Raw genomic sequence first — 22,946 nt, 5'->3', positions numbered from 1 at the left:
ATCTTAATACCAAAAAATGACTCATCTGACCATCCAATAATGAATTTCTAGCAGTTGGTTTCCATAAAGACCCACTTATCAAATTACTACCTATATTACTTCATACATCTTTATCAGAAGTTCATTTCATATTCAATCTTTTTAGTTATAGTATTTATACTGTCATTTTGGCAGGATAATTACAGCAAGTATAAAAACCTCTCTTGCTGGGCGGTGGTGGCACACGCCTTTAATCCCAGCACTTGGGAGGCAGAGATAGGCGGATCTCTCTGTGAGTTTGAAGCCAGCCTGGTCTACAGAGCAAGATCCAAGACAGCCAGGGCTACACAGAGAGAACCTGTCTCGAAAAAAATAAAAACAAAACAAAACAACAACAACAACAAAAAACAACCTCTTTGTATAATCTAAAATCAACTGAAAAAGAAAGCACATACCAAGATACCAAAATTTTTCATGCTTAAAGGCAAATGTATTTGGTTCCTTTCCATGTAACACATACTAAAGTAATTACATGCTGCTTTTCCAAATCAAGTTAGGAAAAGGATCTTACATAGAGGAAAGGGAACATTCTTATTAAGCTACTCATTGACCAAGTAGTGAGGAGTATACTGGGAGAATTAACATCTATTGTCTTTTCCAACATGTCAAGTTCATGAGAAGGCCTATATTAACCTTGTACCAGAAGAAGCCTATGGAAGCCATTCAGATTTGCTACAACAGAGAGGAAGCCATGGGAGGAGGGGAGGAAGAGGAGTGTAGATTATCCTATGTTTGAGTGTAGAAGCTGCTGGCAAGAAAAAAAATAAAATGAAGTTGTATTTCTTAGGATGCCATGCCAAGCAGAAAGCCTCCAAAAAATCCTCCAGTCACTAGAACATTCTTCTTTACAAATGACACAACCTGAAAAACAGAAGATTTTGATACAATGAGTTATTTTGCTAAGGATGTTGACCATTTCCATTACTAATGACTGTATGTATAGTCTTATTTCCTTATTTTCCAAAGCTGCCACCTTCCTACAAAAGTTTCTATTCATCTAAGGTTTGGTGCATACATGGATAAGCACCCTGTATGGCTCTTTTATCAACTTATTATCTCTCCTGACCATTTCCCTTACAAAGTAAATGTGAAATATTATACCTTACATTCTGGCTTAATCATTTCTTTTTATTTTTGCATTATGTGGTATGTGTGTGCACATGCATATATAGCAAATAACACATGTGCACATACATGTTGAGGGCCAAGATTGAAAGGTGTCTTCCTAGTTCACTCCCACCTTATATATTGAGGCAGTCTCTCTTGCTGGACCTAGAGACTACCATTTGGTCTAGTGTGGCTAGTCAGCTTGCTCTGGTGATTTTTGCAATAGCCCTGGGACTAAAGAGAGGCCACCATACTCACCTGGCATGTACATGAGTGCTGGGGATCCAAAACTGTGGTCTTTAGACTTGCATGGCAATCGCTTTACCAACTAAGCCATATCCCCAGACCTGGCCAAGTTATTTCTTAAACTTAAGAACAGTGTCTTCATTTTCCAACTAAGTAAACCATTTGCACCATTACATTTCCATCACTGTCCATCCTCCTTGCACCATTATGCAAAATCCACAGAGTCTTTACTACCACTGTATTTAGAGATCCTGGTTAGCTTTAACTGTCAACTTGACACAACCTACAATTATCTGAGAAGAGAATCTCAATTGAAAAATTGCCTAGATCAGCAGTTCTCAATCTCTGGGTTATGAGTCATCCAACACCATAAGAAAACACAGATATTTACATTAAGATTCATAACAGTAGCAAAATTAGTTATGAAGCAGCAACAAAAATAATTCTATTGTTGGGGGTCACCACGACAATACAACACGAGGAATTGTATTAAAGGGTCGCAGCATTAGGAACATTGAGAAACACTGACCTAGATCATATTGATCTGGGCATGTGTGTAGGGGACTGTCTTGATTGTTAGTTGATGTAGGAGGGCCCATCATACTGTGGGCAGCACTGTTACCTAGGCAGGTGATCCTGAACTGTACAAGAAAGCTAGCTGAGCAAAAGCCCATCTGCCAACCAGCAAACAGCATTTTATGTGGTTCTTGCCACATGGTCTCTGGCTGTGAATTAAGTTTCTTAGTCAGAGGTAATGCTGTGTGAGATAGCAAGCAGGCAGCAAAGATACATTTGTTTCTCTCTGCTCTCGGTTTAGGATTAATGTGATTAGCTGCCCAAGCTCCTGCCTTGACTTTCCCTCAACAATGGCCTGAACCTGGAACTGTAGGCTGAATAAGCCTTTTCCTCCTTTAAATTGCTTTTGGTCAGAATATTTTATCCTAGAAACAAAAAGGAATCTAGGACATTATGTCTCCTTGCCTCACCTCCACTGCAGCCTTTAACTTTCCATGACTCCCACATTTCTTTAAACAAAGTACTACCAGAGGAAAATTACTTACATTTTTTATGTGTATCTGGGGAAATACGTATATATGAGTGCAACATTCATGTGCATAGAGGCCACATATCATCTATGGCTATTTTCACTCTGTATGAGGAAGTCTGATTATTGTGACAGAGACCATAACTCAAAAACTAAAAATATTTACCATCTGGCTATCTTCAGAAAAAGTCTACCAACCCATTATTTAAGCATTTCTATTAGTCATGTGCAGAACAAACAGAGTTTGGCTATTTCAAAGATAAGCAGGCATAGAGATAAAATGTAACTCAAAATGTTCACATTGGCAGTACACCCCACCCACGATGGTACCCCTTGTTCCTATAAGAACTAGTTAACATGCCAGGTGGTGATGGTGCATGCCTTTAATCCCAGCACTTGGGAAGCAGAGATAGGTGGATCTCTGTGAGTTTAGGATCAACCTGGTCTACAGAGCAAGTTCTAGAATAGCCAGGGATGTTACACAGAGAACCCCTGTCTCAAAACACCAAAGGAAAAAAAAGAAAATAGTTAACACAACTACTACCTTCATTTCCTTTGTATTCTCATTCACTGACAAAGGTGACCAAATATTTCAATTACAAAGCTTTACAAGAGGCTGGAGACACAATTTAGTTAAGAACACCAGCTCTTCTTCCAGAGGACCTGGGTTCAATTCCCAGCACCCACATGGCAGTTCACAACTATCTGTAACTCCAGTTCCAGCGGACCTGATACCTTCTTCTTGTCCCTTCAAGTACCAGGTACATACATGGTGTATAGATATACATGTAGGCAAAACACCACATAAAAAAATAAGGTAAAATCTTTTTTAACAAAAAATGCCTTCTTCAGTTTCTCAGAAAATTGAGAATCAATCTTCCTCAAGACGAAGGTATATCACTCTTGGGCATATACCCAAGGAAAGCTCAATTATATGTAGCTGAAAGTTTTCCTGTGTCCCGCCTGGCTGTCAGCCAGGACAAATCTCTCCCACCCGTGTCCCCCAAGTAAACACACAGAGGCTTATATTAATTATAACTGCTTGGTCATTAGCTCAGGCTTATTACTGACTAGCTCTTACACTTAAATTAGCCCATAACGATTTATGTATCACCACATGTTCTATAGCTTTACCTGCGTCCCATTACATGTTGCTCCTTTGGCAGCTAACTGGTGTGTCTCCCCACCTTCTTCCTGTCTTTCTCTTTGAATTTCCCACCTGCCTCTAAGCTGTCTTGCCATAGGCCAAATGGCTTTATTTATCAACCAATCAGAGCAATACATATTCACAGCATACAGAAAAACATTCTCCCATCAATCATACCACAAGGACACTTGCTCAACTATGTTCATAGCAGCATTACTCATAATAGCCAGAACCTAGAAACAACCTAGATGCCCTTCAACTGAAGAATGGATAAAGAAAATGTGGTACATATATACAATGAAGTATACTCAGCAGAGAAAAACAATGACATCATGAAATTTACAGGCAAATTGATAGAATGAGAAAATATCATCCTGAGTGATGTAACCCAGACTCAGAAAGACAAAGATGGTATGTACTCACTCATAAGTGGATACTAGATGTAAAGCAAAGGATAACCAGATTTATAACCCATAGCTCCAAAGAAGCTAGGTAACAAGGAGGACCCTAAGAGGGATGCATGGATCACCCTGGGAAGGGGAAATAGATGAGATCTCCTGAGTAAACTGGGGGTGAAGGGGGATAATAGATGGTAGGGGATGGGGGATGAGAACATAAGGGAATGGAATGGTCGAGCTGGAACAGGAATGGAGTGGGAGAGCAATGAAAGAGATACATTGATAGAGGGAGACATCATGGGGATAGGGAGAAACCTGGTGCTAGGGAAATTCCCAGGAATCCATAAGGATGACCCCAGCTTAAACTACTATCAATAGTGGAGAGGGTGCCTGAGCTGGCCTACCCAGTAATCAGACCAGTGAATAATACCCTAACTGTCATCATAGAGCCTTCATCCAGTAACTGATGGAAGCAGATGCAGAGATCTACAGCCAAGCATCAGGCAGAGCTCCAAGAGTTCAATCGAAGAGAGGGAAGAAAGATTGTATGAGCAAAGGGCATTAAGATCATGATAGGGAAACCTAAAGAGACAACCGATCCAAGCTAGTGGGAACTCATGAACTTTAGACCAACAGCTGTGAAACCTGCATGAGACTGGACTAGGCCCTCTGCCTAAGTGAGACAGTTGTGTAGCTTGGTCTGTTCAAGGAGCCCTGGCAGTGGAATCAGATTTATCCCTGGTGCATGAGCTGGCTTTTTGGAGCCCATTACCTATGGTGGGACACCTTGCATAGCCTTGATGCAGGGGAAAGAGCTTGGACCTGCCTTAACTGAATGTACCAGACTCCCCATGGGAGGCCTTACCTTTTCAGAGGAGGGGATGGAGGGTGGGTTGGGGAAGAGGGCTGTGGAGGAGCTGGAGGGAGGATGAGAAGGGGATCTGTGGTTGGTATGTAAAATAAATAAAAAATTTCTTAATAAAAAAATGCCTTCATGAGTTGGGTGAGGTAGCCCATGATTATTATGCTAGCACTCAAGAAGTTGAGACAGGGATTTAAGACTTTTCCCCCTACAAATTGTTTCTACATTAACGATATTCTAAGATTGACATACAGAATAAGTTTTTGTCTCACTGCTCCAAGTCTTTGTAATCATAAAACTTTTTATACTGCTGAGACAATTATGTATCCCATTTTGTATACAAAACTGCTTGTACTTATGATATACTAAATCTGAACAAGGCAAGTCTTACCTCCTCAGCTTTGCTCTTAACCTCAGTTGGTATTTGGTTATTCTTACGAATCTTCAACTGCTCTTTGGCTTTCTTCATGTCTTTCTCTACTCGTTGCCAGTCAACTTTGATGTACCCAGTATGGTTTGCCAGCTACAATTTTAACAGTGATAAAAAGAAATGAGAAACTATTTCAGTCTTTGGTATTTTTTTTGTCAAGATAAATCATGAAGTAGGTAATCAAAATTCTTCTAACTTTCTGTTTTTGGAGACATTTGCTATTTGTTTTTTTATTTGTTTGTTTGTTTTAATGATCTTCAGGCAAAATGTCCATATTATATTCAAGGTTCCATGCTTGGTAATGGAAATAAACAACTGTCCTCAATTGCTGGCAATCCTTTAATGTATATGCTGAACTTTTCTTTACAAAGTTTTAAGTATGATTATAAAATAAGATGGTAAAATAAAAGTCAATGTACTAAGTTCAATTTTTCAAAAATAAAAATTTTAAATTAAAAAAATAAACAATTTTTCAAGGAATTGTGAATAAAATGAAATTGATTTAAGTATGTTGTTTCTGATAAATTAGGATTATCCAACTAATAAAGAGAATGACTATAGCCCATCAATCAACCCTCCATCAATATCGATTTTTTTCCTATTAAAATTTTGATGTTATATCTAAAATTGAAACTCTCCATCTTTCTATCTAGAGTCTGTAAGTGAATTGCTAAATGGTCTTATTAAATAAAAAACATGGAGCCAGATACAGGAGTGAAAATCTGAGAGATCAGAATAGGGAAAGCCACAGCTAACCTCACCTCACCAACTCCACAGCTTCCAAAGAGAGCTACTTCCTGTATATCCACGCCTATATGCCTTTCTGTTCTGTCCTCTCATTGGCTCTCTCAGCCCAGCCACATCACTTCCTCTTCCTGCCCAGCTCTGTCACTTCCTGTCTGTCTCTACAGACCTCCAGGCCTTTATGGTTAGTGCTGGGATTAAAAGGTGTGTGTTACCATGCTTGGTTTTGTTCTCCAGTGTGGCCTTGAACTCAGAGATCCAGACAGATCCCTGCCTCCCAAGTGATAGGATTAAAGGTGTGTGCTACCACTGCTTGACTTCTATGTTTACTTATAGTGGCTGGCTTTTCCCTCTGATCCTCAGATAAATTTTATTGGGGGACACAGTATATTGGGACGACATAATACATCACCACATTTCCCCTTTTTTGTCTATTAAAAAAAGTTGTAACTAATATAAGAAAAACCATATACAATAAGCACAATAACTAGATACAATATATACAAGCAATAAATACATCAACAATGTCTAGTCCATTTGCATTTGACAATTTCAGCAAAAATATTCCATTATCTATCATATTTTGGTGAGTCCAAAATATATCTAATTCACTTTCTATCCTAACTTATATTACCAACAGAAAACTATCTTATGATGTCTTTCAAATTTATACACTTTAAACCTCTTAGTGAGTTTCTTTTCTGAAATTGTTAACAAGGAAAACTGTAACTACAACTATCTAATCTTCAACTCCCTCAGAGACCTGCCAGGCAGGATGTATAGGCAGGGCAAGCAGACAAAGAGGATTCTGGGAAAAGGAAGAACAGAATCAGGAGTCACCAGCCAGACACAGAGGAAGCAAGATGACAAGGCAGAACTGAGAAAAGGTACCAAGCCACGTGGCTAAACATAGATAAGAATTATGGGTTAATTTAAGTGTAAGAGCTAGTCAGTAATAAGCCTAAGCTAATGGCCCAGCAGTTACAATTAATACAAGCTTCTGAGTGATTATTTTATAAGTGGGCTGCGGGACTGTAGGGGCTTGGCAGGACCAAGAAACCTTCTAACTATAAGAGTCTTTTCTTGAATTAGTTACCAAATAAAATGGAGAAAATATGTATATATCATAAGTAAAACATTGTCAGTCATAATCAATGAAGTTCTTATAGAAATCAAGAAAAAGAAAAACATCTGGGCTGGAGAGATAGCTCAGTGGTTAAGAGAACTGGCTCCTCTTCCTGAGGATCCAGGTTCAATTCTCAGCACCCACATAGTGGCTCTTACCCTTATAAATGTGAAATAAAAGGACACTAATGATTAAGATTTCACTCAATGGTTAGTAGCATTCAAAATAGTACACAAAAACAAATGTATAGACTATATTAGGGCATTACAGTCAAGGCTACAATTTCTCACAATATGTTAATGGGCAAGTAGAATTTCCAAACTAGGAAACTTAATAGACAAACCTGAAGTAGAAAGAATCCACCCCCTACAGCTGTTGCAGCCAATTTTCCAACTTTCTGGAATATGAAACCAGTGCACCTGTGAAACCAAACCAATATTAGACAAAGTGACAGGCTATCAGATGCACACAAACTGAAACTTCTGACAATGCTCATATTCTACTTACTTTGAGATGATCTAGCTCCTTCCTACCATCTATAGAAATAGAAGGCCATGCTAGCCTCCAGACTCCTACAGTTCCTATTCATAATTACCCATTATACATTTCAAAGTCCACACTAGCATCCCCGCCCATCTCACCTCCCCCTCTACCCTAAACCCCCAGGCTGTTTCAGTTAACAAGTTTTCCCTCCTCCTATACACCCCTTTGTTCTCTATATGGGCCATGTTGTTTCCCCTGTTTTAACTATTCCTACTGATCTACAGTCTCTCCTTGCCATCTCCACTATTCTCTCATCTTTTTCTCTTGGAGCTAGACGTTTTCAGATAAATGGCTCTAGATGTTCTTTCTCTTGCTTATCCACAATAAAAATCTCCTCCACCCCCAACCATGGAGTGGCCATTTCAATAGTTTCTTTACTGCACCCTTCACATATACTAAGAATGCATGCATGTACCACCATATGAAGCTCATCAATTAAAAACATATATGCAAGCTGGGCATAGTGAGGCACATCTTTGATCCCAGCACTCAAAAGGCAGAGGCAGGTGGATCTCTATGAGTTTGAGGCCAGCCTAGTCTACATAGAGAGTTCCAGACAGCCAGGGCTATGTAGAGAGATACTGTCTCAAAAAAAATTACATGCAAATAGTCTAAATACTATTCAAAAGGAAGAGATTTCAAACTGGACTTTTAAAAGATTCAGGCTGAAAAGATAGTTTAGTGAATAAAATCCTTGCTGTATACACATGAGGACTTAAGTTCAAATCCATAGAACACAAATAAAAGTGGGTGCTTTAACAGAGTAAAATCAGGCAACTGTTCCCTGAGACAGAGCCTGCCAGCACCCAATTGAACCAAGAGGTGAGTCTTTATACTCATATCCAAACACCCCAGCCCCTAGGCTTTGGGCGCAGGGGCACAACCCTGTGCCCCCACACCGCCACCCATTGCAGTTCCAGTCTCAACCAATAGGCAGGCCTCCTGCACACAGGTCAGACTACTACCATCCTCCATCACACCCTGTAACCCACAAGTCCCACCTCCTCCAATCCCCACCACCTGAGACTGCAAGTGTTCCCTGAGACAGAGCCTACAAGCACCAGATTGGACTAAGACCTGCTCCCTGAGACAAAGAGTCCATCAGCTCCGATTAGACCAAGAGCTCCCACTGGACCAAGAGTATCAATCAGACCAAGAGAGGCTCCCTCAGACACAGACACTGCTTGCACCAAGTAGAGAAAGAAATGGGTAGACACCAGTGCAAAAATACAGTCAACAACATAAAAACCTATATGGCTCCATCAGAACTTACATCAGCAAGACCTGAACATCCCAACACAGAAGAAACAAAAGAAATCAACCTTAAAAATAACCTTAAGAAGATGATAGAGATCTTTAAAGAGGAAATGAAAAATTTCCTTAAAAAATTCAAGGAAAAGTCAAACAAAAAATGGGAAGAAATCAGTAAATCCCTTAAAGAAAGCCAAGAGAAAGCAATTAAACAAGTGAGGGAAACAGTTCAAGATTTAACAACTGAAATCGAGACAATAAAGAAGACACAAACTGAGGGAAAGCTGGAAGTGAAAAATCTGAGTAAATGAACAGGAACTACAGATGTAAGCATAACCAACAGAATGCAAGAGATGGAAGGGCGGATCTGTGGCGTTGAAGATATGATAGAGGAAATAGAATCATCAGTCAAAGAAAACTCTAAAGGAAACAAAGTCATGAACAAAAATGACCAGGAAATTTGGGACAACATGAAAAGACCAAATCTAAGAATAATAGGGATAGAAGAAGGAGAATACCAATTCAAAGGCACAGAAAATATATTCAATAAAAATCATAGAAGAAAACTTTCCCAACCTAAAGAAGGAAATGTCTATAAAGATACAAGAAGGTTACAGAACACCAAATAGACTGGATTCCCCCGCCCCCCAAAAAAAGTCCCCTTGCCACATAATAATCAAAGCACTAAACATACAGAATAAAGAAAAAATATTAAGAGCTGCAAAGGAAAAAGGCCAAGTAACATATAAAGGCAGAACCTTAAGAATAAGACCTGACTTCTCAATGGAGACTCTAATAGACAGAAGGTCCTAGACAGACCTTAAACAGACATTAAGGGACCATGGATGCCAACAAAGACTATTATACCCAGAAAAACTCTCAATCAACATAGACAAAGTAAACAAAGTATTCCATGATAAAACCAGATTTAAACAATCCAGCCCTACAGAAAGTACTAGAAAGAAAAATCCAACCTAAGGAAGTTAGAGACTCCCATGAAAACACAGGCAATAGATAGTTCCACACCAACAAACACCAAAGAAGGAAAACATACAACACTACCACCAAAACATAACAGGAATTAACAATCACTGCTCATTAATATCCATTAATATCAATGGTCTCAATTCACCTATAAAAAGACACAGGCTAACAGAATGGATATGAAAACAGGACCCATCTTTCTGCTGCATACAAGAAACATATCTCAACTTCAAAGACAGACATTACCTCAGAATAAAAGGGTGGGAAAAGACTTTCCAATCAAATGGATTTAAGAAGCAAACTGGTGTAGTTATCCTAATATCTAATAAAATAGACTTCAAACTAAAATCAATCAAAAGAGATCTGGAAGGACATTACATATTTATCACAGGTAAATTCTGACGAGATAAGTCTCAATTCTGAATATTTATGACCCAAATACTGGGGCACCTACATTTGTAAAAGAAACATTACTAAAGCTTAAGTTGCACATCAAACCCATACACTAGTAGTGGGAGACTTCAACACCCCACTCTCACCAATGAACAGATCTACCAGACAGAAACTTAACAGAGAAATAAGGGAACTAACAGACATTATGACTCAAATGGACATAATAGAGATCTACAGAACATTCAACCCTAACACAAAAGAATATACCTTCTTCTCAGCACCCCAAGGAACCTTATCCAAAATTGACCACATGCTTGGTCACAAAACAAATCACAACAGATACAATAAAATAATCTCCTGTATCTTATCGGACCACCATGGCTTAAAGTTAGATTTCAACAACAACAAAAATTACAGAAAGCCTACAAACTCATGGGAACTGAATAATGCCCAATTGAATCACCAATAGGTCAAAGAAGAAATAAAGAAAGAAATTAAAGTTTTCCTAGAATTCAATGAAAATGAATGTACAACATACCCAAACTTATGGCACTATGAAAGCAGTGCTAAGAGGAAAATTCATAGCACTAAATACCCACATAAAGAAGTTGGAGAAATCTCACACTAGTGACTTAACAGCACAACTGAAAGCTCTAGAACAAGAAGAAGCAAAGTCACCCAGGAGGAATAGACTCCAGGAAATAATCAAATTGAGGGCTGAAATCAATAAAATAGAAACAAAGAGAACAATAAAAGAATCAATAAAACAAAGAGTTGGTTCTTTGAGAAAATCAACAAGATAGACAAGCCCTTATCCAAATTAACCAAAAAGCAGAGAGAGAGAGAGCATCCAAATTAACAAAATCAGAAATGAAAAAGGAGACATAACAACAGACAATGAGGAAATCCAGAGAATCCTCAGATCATACTTCAAAAACCTCTACTCCACAAATTTAGAAAATCTGAAAGAAATGGATGATTTTCTGGATAGGTACCACATACCAAAGTTCAATCAAGACCAGATAAACTATTTGAATAGTCCAATAACCCCTAAGGAAATAGAAACAGTCATTAAAAGTCACACAACCAAAAAAAGCCCAGGACCAGATGGTTTCAGTGCAGAATTCTACCAGATTTTCAAAGAAGAGCTAATAGCAATACTCTTCAAATTGTTCCACACAACAGAAACAGAAGGAACATTACCAAACTCTTTTTATGAGGCTACAGTTACCCTGATACCCAAACCACACAAAGACGCAACAAGGAAAGAGAATTACAGACCAATCTCCCTCATGAATATTAATGCAAAAATATTCAATAAAATACTGGCAAACAGTTTCCAAGAACACATAAAAAAAATCATCCATCATGATCAAGTAAGCTTCATTCCAGAGATGCAAGGGTGGTTCAACATACGAAAATCTGCCAATGTAATACACCATATAAACAAACTAAAAGAAAAAAAAAACACATGATCATCTCATTAGATGCTCAAAAAGCCTTTGACAAAACCCAACACCCCTTCATGATAAAGGTTGGAGAGATCAGGAATACAAAGAACAAGCCAACAGCCACAATCAAATTAAATGGAGAGAAACTCAAAGCAATTCCACTAAAATCAGGAACAAGACAAGGCTGTCCACTCTCCCCATACTTATTCAACATAGTACTTGAAGTTATAGCTAGAGCAATAAGATGACAAAAGGAGATCAAGCAGATACAAATTGGAAAGGAAGAAATCAAACTTTCACTATTTGCAGATGATATGATAGTATACATAAGTGACCCCAAAAATTCTACCAGGGAACTCCTACAGCTGATAAACTCCTTCAGTAAGGTGGCAACATACAAGATTAACTCAAAAAATCAGCAGCTCTCCTATATACAAATGATAAATGGGATGAGAAAGAAATCAGAGAAACATCACCCTTTACAATAGCCACAAATAATATAATGTACCTTGGGGTAACTCTAACTAAGAAGTGAAGGACCTGCATGACAAAACTTTAAGTTTCTAAAGAAAGAAATCGAAGAAGATATCAGAAAATGGAAAGATTTCCCATGCACATGGATAGGCAGGATTAACATAGTAAAAATGGCAATCTTACCAAAAAGCAATCTACAGATTCAATGTAATCCCCATCAAAATCCCAAAACAATTCTTCACAGACTTGGAAAGAACAATACTTAACTTTATATGGAAAAACAAAAAACATAGGATAGCTAAAAGAATCCTGTATAATAAAGCAATCTCTGGAGGCATCATGATTCCTGACTTCAAGCTCTACTATAGAGATATAGTAATAAAAATAAATAGCTTGGTACTGGCATAAAAACCGACATGTGGACCAATGGAATCGAATTGAAGACCCTGACATTAATCCATACACCTATGAACACCTGATTTTTGACAAAGAAGCCAAAACTGTACCATGGAAAAAAGAAAGCATCTTTAACAAATGGTGCTGGCATAACTGGATGTCAACATGCAGAAGACTGCAAATAGATCCATATCTGTTGCCATGCACAAAACTCAAGTCCAAGTGGATCAAAGAACTCAACATAAATCCACTGAACTTGATAGAAGAGAAAGTAGGAAGTAGTCTTGAATGAGTTGGCACTGGAGACCACTTCCTAAATATTATACCAGTAGCACAGACAGTGAGAGCAACAATTAAATAAATGGGACCTCTTGAAACTGAGAAGCTTTTGTAGAGCAAAGGACACAGTCAATAAGACAAAGCGACAGCCTACAGAATGGGAAAAGATCTTCACCACCCCACATCTGACAGAGAGCTGATCTCCAAAATATATAAAGAACTCAAAAAGCTAGACTTCAAATACTGAACAATCCAATTAAAATATGCGCTACAGAGCTTAACAGAGAATTCTCAATAGAAGATTCTCAAATGGCTGAAATACATTTAAGGAACTGCTCAACATCCTTAGTCATCAGGGAAATGCAAATCAAAACAACTCTGAGATACCATCTTACACCTTTCAGAATGGCTAAGATAAAAAACACTGAAGACAGCTTATGTTGGAGAGGATGTGGAGCAAGGGGAACACTCCTACACTGTTGGTGGGAATGCAATCTTGTACAGCCACTCTGGAAATCAGTATGGTGGTTTCTCAGAAAATTAAGAATAAGTCTTCCTCAAGACCCAGCTATATCGCTCTTGAGCATATACCCAAGGAATGCTTAATCATACCACAAGGACAGATGCTCAACCATGTTCATATCAGCATTATTTGTAATAGCAAGAACCTGGAAACAACCTAGATGCCCGTCAACTGAAGAATGGATAAAGAAAATGTGGCACATATACACAATGGAGTACTACTCAGCAGTAAAAAAAAAAACAATGTCATCATGAAATTTGCAGACAAATGGATGGAACTAGAAAATATCATCCTGAGTGAGGTAACCTAGACTCAGAAGGGCACACATAGTATGTACTCACTCATAAGTGGACACTAGATGTGAGGGAAGGGATGGCCAGACTGCAACCCACAGCTCCAGAGAGGCTAGCTAACAGGGACATATGGATGGCCCATCGAAGGAGAAGCGGAGGAGATCTACATGAGCAGACTGGGAGTGGGGCGGGGTGGGGTGGTGGGCAAGGAGTGCGGCATGAGAACATAGGGAAATGGGAGGGTTGAGCTGGAACAGGGACAGAGTGGGAGGGCAGGGAGGGAGATACCATGACAGATGAGGACATCATGGGAATAGGAAGAGCAGGGTGCTGGGGAGGCTCTCAGGAATCCACAAGGATGATCCCACCTTGGAGTGCTGGCAGTGGTCTAGAGGGTACCAGGACTGGTCTACTCTAGTGACCAGTATAGTGAATACTCTAACCATCATCATAGAGCCTTTGTGCAGTGACTGATGGAGGCAGATACAGAGATCCACAGTCAGGCACCAGGCTGAATCCAATTGATGAGAAAGAGAAGGGATTCTGCAGGCAGGGGATGTGGAGATCATGATGATAAGACGTGGAGATCATGATGATAAGACGTGCAGAGATGACCAGCCACACTAGTGGAAGCCCATGAACTGTAGACTAGTGGCTGTGGAGCCCCCATGGGACTGGACTAGGCCCTCTGGATATGGAAGACGGTTGTTTGGTTCAAACTGTTTGGGGGGCACTCAGGCAGGGGGATCAGGATCCATCCCTGGTGCATGGGCAGGCTTTTGCAAGCCTGGTGCCTGTGGTGTGATGTCCTGCACAGCCTTGGTGCACTGGTGAGGGGCTTGGACCTGCTTAGGCTCAGTGTGCCACTCTGCTGACTCCCCATTGGAGACCTCGATTTGGGGGATGTGGGGATGTGGGGTGGCTTGGGAGGGAGGGCTGGAGAGTGGGAGGAGGGAGGAGGAGGGATATGTGGGATATGTGGGTGGTATGTAGAGTGAGTAGAAAATTAATAAAGAAAAAGAAATAAGAGTAAAATCTGTCTATATGCTATGTACATGAAACCTACTTTAAATAAAAGACTCCAGAAAAGACAAGTGGGAAATTCATTCATGTGTTTCTGCTGGCTACTGTGCTGTGTGCTTCTTTTCTTGCCTGATTTTGTTATGAAGTTGTAACCCTGAGTAGAACAGCTCTGAGTTCTATGAGTCATCCCAGAGCAGTGGTTCTCAACCTTCCTGATGCTGTGATTCTTTAACACAGTTCCTCATGTTGTGCTGACCCCCAACCATAAAATTATTTTCATTGCTACTTCATACCTGTAATTTTGCTACTTCTACGAATCATAATGTAAATGTCTATGTTTCACAATGGTCTTAGGCAACCCCTATAAAAGGGTCGTTCTACTGGAGATGGAGGAGTGGAGGGAATGGGATAAGAGAGAGGGGAAACTGTAGTCAGTATGTAAAATAAAATGAATATATTTAATTAATAGAAAAATTAAAATTAAAAAATTTACAAAGTGTTATCCTATTCCCAAAGGGGTCATGACCCACAGGTTGAGAACCATCATCCTAGAATATTATCAAACACAAGAATGTCTTGAGGATTCTCAAACTCTGCAACCCAATAAATGACTTTAGGAAATCGCATTTCCACATACAAGTAATAAATAACAGGAAATGAAAATTTTAACCTGCAATAACATCAAAATATGAAATACTTATAGATATTTAAAAATCTATGTTGATTATATATTGTGATATATTGATCTCATATCAATAGATTGTATATAACCTACAAAGCTGAAAAAAATCAAAGAAAATAAAGTGATAGTGATCAGAATAATACAATACTGGCACCAAGACAAATCAATTTTTAAATGATTTTTATTTTTTAAGTATTTTATTTAGGGGGTGTATCATATGCATATGTGTATACATGTGTAACTTGTCATGGCATACATGTGGAAGTCAAAGGACAACTTGTGTAAGTCAGATCTGTCCTTCTACAATGTGGGTCCCTGCAATTGAACTCAGGTTCTCAGGCTTGATGGTAAGTGCCTTTACCCACTAAGCTTTATGTTGGCCAAAAGACAGATCAATTTAATGCACAGATGGTAAATTGATTTTTAATACAAGTATAAAGACATGGGATTAAAGCACACCCTGTTCCATTCCCTTTTCATGTATTGTTTATATTGTTTCTACTTTAGGTAAATAAATAAATAAAACTAGGAACATTTGTGTGAAAATTTCTGTATAAGCATCTGCTTTCATTTACTTGTTTAAGTGCCAATAAATAGTATGGCTGAGGCATACTACAAGTTTGGTGGTATACCATACCACTTGGGAGATAGAGGAAAGAGCATCACAAGTTCTGGGCCATGCTGAGCCATAGATCCCATTGCAAAACAAAACAAAACCAAAACACACAAAAAAGCCTCTTAAAACTCAATACTATAAAAAATTGACAATTTCACAGGGGGAAAACACAGAATTTAATAAAAGACAAATCTAAGTGGTAAATAAATACATGTAAAACTTTTCAGTTTTACCCCTATTTGGGAAAATGCAAAGATCACAATGAGAACACCACTATCTTTAAAGGCTGGCAAGAAGTTACCAGGATGGCAACAAAAAACATGGTCAAGGATGTAGTGCAACAGATACACTTGGTCCTTGTTGACAAGTGTAGCCACTTTTGGGCAGCAGTCTGACACCTCATCAAGTTGAAGATATATACACCCAATGACTTAGCAACTACTAAGCTGGGCGGTGGTGGTGGTGGTGGCAGCGGCGGCAGTGGCGGCGGTGCACGCCTTTAATCCCAGCACTCAGGAGGCAGAGCCAGGCGGATCTCTGTGAGTTTGAGGCCAGCCTGGGCTACAGAGTGAGTTCCAGGAAAGGCGCAAAGCTACACAGAGAAACCCTGTCTCAAAACACAAAACAAAAAAAACAAAACAAAAACAAAAAAAGACTTAACAACTACTAGGTACATACACCAAAGAAATATGTACCCATGCTCAATAGGAAACTTGTATAAGAATTTTATTTTGCCAAGTGGTGGTGGCACTTTAATTTCAGCACTCTGGAGGCACAGGCAGGCAGATCTCTGAGTTCAAGGACAGTGTGGTCTACCAAGCTAGTTCCAGGACAATGAGGACTATACAGAGAAACCCTGTCACACGCAAAAAAAATTTCATATCAGCATTGTCTGCATTATTCAAAAATTGAAAAAGGTCAATATCAGACATCAACTGGGCAAAAATATCCTATATTATATTCATATAATGGAATTCTAAATACAAATGACAGTAAGAAATTACAGCTTCATATGATATGGTTGAATATAGGAAACATCAAAAATGCAAGAACCAAAAGAATTCATAGTAATTGTGTTTATTCAAAATTCAAAACTACAATAAATTATTAAAATCATAAAGGCAAAGAAACAACTCCCCAACAACTTTTAGAGTTCTGGGGGATACTAGATGTATTTTTTAGCCTCAGTGGTTGTTAAATGGGAGTTTGTTCTCCAACTATTCCATATAGACACTGTTCTGTGTATTTGTATTACAGTAAGATTTTTCAAATGGAGTTTCTGAGATTGATGGATTGGTTATCCACTCACTAAACTGGCTACTATCATGATAAACATATCAAAAAATGAAAACTGACACACTAACATCTGACACAGATAATATAAGTGGATAGCTTCTTAATCTACCACTTGCTGACTGTGTAGCCTTGATCTAAAATCTAGATTCTAGATAAACATTCTGAGCCTCAGTTTCTACAAAAAGCATAGATATTAAAAGTACTAAGTTCAGAGTCATTTTTAAAAAGGAAATGAGATATCTATATATAAACTTAAAATAGTGCCTGACTTGTACCAAGTACCTGCATGCAAGGGTTTTGGCACCAGACAGAACCATTCCATGGTATGGTTAAGGGGACAGTATTTATTGTAGATATGAGAGAAAGAAGAGCCAGAGGCATTTGGAAGAGTCTAGAGCAGAAAGAGGAGTAGATTAAATTAAATATGGCCAGCAGACTGGACATGGCTAAGGCTATCTAGAGAGAGGAGAATAGCAGGGGATAGAGAATAAAGAGAGCATAGTAAGAACAGCAAGATCAGAGAATAGTTAGAATAGCCAGATTATAAGAAGGGTGAGTAGTTGGAGGAAGGGAAAGGCCAAGAGATAGGTGTGAGGGTTTGGAAATATATACAACAAGTACTTGAGAGTAAAGGACTGAGGGACCCTGGGGGCTAGCATGGACCTTGATATGTTGATAGGTGCCCCTAGTATATGTTAATTGGACAGCCATATGTCTCTTTTGTCAGAAGTAAGGGAAATGACTCCTTTTGGCAGAAGAGAACCAACTTCACAAGTTCCTGAGGAATGCTAGCCTTTATCTAGCCACCAGAAATCCTCCTATAGTTCAGGTCAAGTTCATTTCTGTATATTTGGACCATCTTTTGGAGTTTTGGGAATTGGAGTGTCCTTTGGGTCTGACAGTAGCACGCATAAATACCAATAGTCCTTTAATTTGATGGTTCACTACATGTGTTTATCAATTTCAGTGAAGTCACTGTGTTTTAACTAATTAGACAGCTTCTGTAACTACGCTACTAAATCAGGCACAAAAGAACTGAAAATTTTTAACACCACTTACCATCCAGTAACACCTCCAATTAACAGCTGAGTTGCTACACTATACTTTTCAGCTGATGGCCCAGATTCCTGCCCAAACAGCTTACGCCACCATGGTTGCTTTTTAGTTAACTCTGCAAGATCCAGTGCCTCAAGTTTTCCATCAAAGCTTCCTATAAGAGAATTAAGATATGCAATGAAAAGATGTATGAAAAGTCATAATAAAATCCACCATTGCTTATGATTAATATATACTAATAAAAAACTAAAAAAGAACTAAAATAAGAAAATATTTACTTTTATAATAAATTACCACCATTCTTAACTAGATTAAGAGATTTTTAAGGAATACAGAATACACAAATATTCTATTTTAAATAGTTAGAATTTTGGAAAATCTGACTAAAATAAATTATTGGACTTCTATTGTTTTTCCTCTCAAATTTAAACAGAATTAAACTGACCTAGAAAAAGCAAGTACTATTGGATAAAAGCATTCTAAATATAAATATTTTTAATTTATCTCTTTAGGAGCCACCTACAAACCAATTTTCTGTATTATACAGATCTCCAGTGAATAAAGCAAACAACATTTGACTAAGAGCTTACTAATTTACTAGACAACATGTTTAATAACAAACTAATCAAGTGCAAAGAAAAAGGTAGGTACCACTTATTAATCCCACTTTGTAAACAGGAAACAAAGCTTTGGAATGTAATGCTTAGACCAGGAAAGGAAAACAAGCCAACAAAAAGTCTAATCCCCTTGTTTGTACAAAGATCATCTTGGGTTTACCTACTCTGTCTAGTCCTTCCCTGGAAACATACTGCATTGAGACAACTTACTATCAAAAACTTACTATCCAAGACTGTGTATAAACAAAAGAAAAAGCCAAGAATTGTCATTTAGAAAATAGAGGCAAAATCAGAGATGATCCAAGATATTAAATTAAGCAAAAATGTTCAGAAGGTTTTATATATATATATATATATATATATATATATATAAAATATATATATATATATAAATTGGAGTCCAAGAAGATTACTGGAATAGGAGAGAAGTAACATTCAAGAGGCATGTTGATGTGACTCAAGCAAGAAATGCCAAATGGGCTGGGTGGTGGTGGAACACACCTTTAATCCCAGCACTCAGGAGGCAGAGGCAGGCAGATCTCTGTGAGTTCAAGACCAGCCTGGTCTACAGAGCGAGTTCCAGGACAGGCTCCACAGCTACACAGAGAAACCCTGTCTCAAAAAATAAATAAATAAATAAAATAAATGCCAAGTGGAACTCTAGAAATGAACAGGGGAATGAAGAGTACTTGAACGAGTACTCAGGTTGATATACAAATGAATGTTATTGTATAAAACAATACCTAAAGTAGCTTGTAAAACTTAAAATATACATTAAATTAAACAAGTGATTTCCAAATTATCAGCAGGCAAAATAAAAAATGGTAAACTATGGAATACCCTCCCCCTCCTAAATTTATGTAGATTAAGAAAGCCAAGCCTATGAGCTACATTCCTGCCTGAGTTTCAATATTAAGATGTTCGTTTTCGGGCTGGAGAGATGGTTCAGAGGTTAAGAGCACTGACTGTTCTTCCAGAGGTCCTGAGTTCAATTCCCAGCAACCACATGGTGGCTCACAACCATCCATAATGAGATCTGGTGCCCTCTTCTGACCTGTAGTCATACATGCTGCATACAAAATAAATAAATGAGTCTTTCAAATTAAAAAAAAAAAAAGATGTTCGTTTTCTTTATAATATAGTCCTTAGCAAAAGAAAAAAATATGTCCATTACAGGTTAAGGCAGATGTTCTCAATCCCTTTGGGGAAAGTTACACATCAGATATCCTGCATATTAGATATTTACATTATGATTCATAACAGTAGCAAAATTATAGTTATAAAGTAGCAATGAAAATAATTTTATGGTTGGGGGTCACCACAACATGAGCAACTGTATTAAAGGGTCACAGCATTAGGAAGGTTGAGAACCACTGGGTTAAGGATCCTAAAATTTATATAGATAGGCAAAGGACCAATAATAGTGTTCCAGTTACAATCGCTATACAACAAACTGCCCCCCAAACATCATGAAACAAAGCTATTTTGTCTATGGTCTCCAGTTATTTGCATGTGAAATTTAATCACAGCATTAAGACTTCTTTATTATTCTGTGATATCTGAGGCTTTAGCTAGAAAACTTATAGGGGCAGGGTCTGGAATAATCTGAGAAGTCTATAGTCACATGTACAGACTACTTTTCTAAGAGGCTAGAGTGGGCTTCCTTAATACCATTGTAGTTAGGTTCCTCTTAAGTGGAGGAAAGATCAAGGACCTGGAAAAAAAAAAAACTGTGTCATCATTTTAAATCCTAGCCTCGGAAGTCATACAGTTTTACTACCATCAAACTGGGCTAGAGTAGTTCCCATCCAGATTCAGGAATAAGGAATATAGACTCCAATTCTTACTGGGAGGGGAATATCAAAGTCCTACTTAAAACAGGCCATGTGGGAAAATACAATCTTCTATATGATACATGGCCACAATAATCTTAGGGAGAAAGTTTAAGTGCATTCAAAACTTACAAAACTACAGTATGACATAGAGCCACTTAATTTAAAGATTTATAAAGCTACAATATTCAATAAGGTGTTACATTGACCAAAGTATACACAAAAATATTAATTGAAGACAAAAGCCTAGAAATAGATTTATACATACTATTATATGATTTTTTCTAACAAGGTACACCAAGGTAATTCTACAGTAGAAAGCAAGTCTTCTCAGTTGTGTTAGAAGCAGTATTCATTTTTTTCTAAAGAAAGGGTCTATCTTACATCATACACAATAAAACAATCTATGTAACATAACAGTAACATATCACCACTATGTTTTAGAAAATATCGCTGAAAACAAAAGATTTTTTAATGTAATTTTATCAAGCCCATTCACTCAGTAGATGGCTCCAGTTAAAAATGGGATTTAAGTTGGTTGTAGTGCCATGTGCCTGTAATGCCAACACTGAGCCTGAGTGAGACAGGAGGATTGCTGAGTTTGAAGCCAGACTGGTCTACACAAAATTCTCTGTTGGTGGGTGGGGTGGGGTGTATAAAAATAAGAATGCCCTCTAGCCCACTCAATTTCATCAGTCGCTCACTAAACACTGCTAAACAAAATTTACAAGTCTTGTCTATGGGCCCAGGAAAACAATGATAATTACTATAAGCACTACAATTCATGTAAACCTCAAGACTTCTCAAAAATTCCTAGGTACTCTCTTTAGCAATTGCATCAGATGCGCTGGTTAATGAACTGACTGATTTAACAATAACCAAATTTAGAGTAAGAAGCATAACTTAAATGAAGTGCTCCACTGGAGTTTTCTCTTGAGTAGGCCGACTAAAGGTACCATCCTATACCTTCTACTATTTTCAAAAACATCAATAATACAATTAGGAAAGCACCAACGAAAATGAGGACTGCCAGGAATTTGAGAGGCACATCCTAAGCGACAAACACGCTTGTATCAGGAAGCCAAATCGCTTGAGAACAGGAACTGAATCTCTATAGGATACCTCGGTAGGGGAGGGGCTAGCTGGCTGGAGGAGCTGAGCAGAGATAACATCTCAGGACAGCTCTGCTACTACCCTGAGCATGACCTTGGCCAGGCCCCAGAGCACCCACCGGAAAAGTCTCCGAGCCATCCTGTCCGGGCGCTACTGAGGCTCCCCGCGGCAGAAAGAATGCTGCAGGCCCTCGGCCATCCCTCATCCTAAGCCAGGAAGGTGATTCCACCCTGGCCCCTCCACGCGCGCTCCCGCCTTTACCTTGACTGGTCGCGGCCATTTTGGGGGAACTAGTATCGCGAGGACACAGCTGCAGATCGCGAGACCAAGGACAGGCATTAGTCATCCGCAGCTGGCTTCTGGCAGGTGAGGCATGTATTTCCAGTCCCCTGGCGGAAAAAGAGGGCGGGCCTAGCACAATGAAACAGCTTTCCTGTCCCGGAGCAGCTGCTTCACCAATCTCAGCTGCAGTCCCACGCACGCGCAGAGGAATGCTTACTATCCAGCAGAAAGCCTTTTCGCCTTAGGGATGACAGGGTTTATTTTTGTTTTATTCATTTATTTCAGATTATGCATATTTACGTAAGCAGTGAGCTTACATAATTCCGGCACTCGTTCCAACGCTGTTTCAGCACTGGAAAACATATCTTACACATTTTTAAAGCATTCTAGGTACATTAATAAAGTACACTTGTATTATAATGGCTGCTTCTTGCCCCTCTTTCAAGCTTATATATATTTAAAGAGAATTATTTTTATATTATGTATATGGGTGTATCCCAAAGGGGGCTGCTACAGAGAAGTTTATACATTTCATTCAGATTCCGGAATCTTCACCATCTATAGTTTCTTTGCTGCTGGTACTGAGGAAGAGACGTTTAGAACAGTCTAGGAATCTGAGTACAATTGAAACCTCTTCTTCAGCATTCTGTTGCTTTCTCAAGTATTCAAACTTGGGAGGATGCTCTCAGAGGGGAATG

General features: G+C 38.6%; 2 protein-coding genes across 2 annotated transcripts in view; one reads left to right on the top strand and one right to left on the bottom strand.

The window, feature by feature from the left end:
- Positions 1 to 447: 447 nt before the first annotated feature.
- Positions 448 to 22,427, bottom strand: Fundc2 (FUN14 domain containing 2). Its single transcript, XM_028888584.2, has 5 exons — positions 22,228 to 22,427; positions 18,408 to 18,558; positions 7,488 to 7,563; positions 5,236 to 5,367; positions 448 to 900 (listed from the first exon to the last, which is right to left on the bottom strand). Exons 1-5 carry the CDS (start codon positions 22,310 to 22,312, stop codon positions 823 to 825), a joined length of 522 nt encoding a protein of 173 aa, XP_028744417.1. The 5' UTR covers positions 22,313 to 22,427; the 3' UTR covers positions 448 to 822.
- The window catches only part of F8 (coagulation factor VIII), a 158,208-nt gene continuing 157,512 nt past the window's right edge, over positions 22,251 to 22,946 (top strand). Inside the window, 1 exon segment of the mRNA XM_037199375.1 lies at positions 22,251 to 22,332. The gene's annotated coding sequence lies outside the window, so the exon portion shown is untranslated.

This window comes from Peromyscus leucopus, chromosome X (genome assembly GCF_004664715.2).
Source record: "Peromyscus leucopus breed LL Stock chromosome X, UCI_PerLeu_2.1, whole genome shotgun sequence".
Classification (NCBI taxonomy): Eukaryota; Metazoa; Chordata; class Mammalia; order Rodentia; family Cricetidae; genus Peromyscus; species Peromyscus leucopus.
This window is presented reverse-complemented; position numbering and strand designations above follow the sequence as displayed.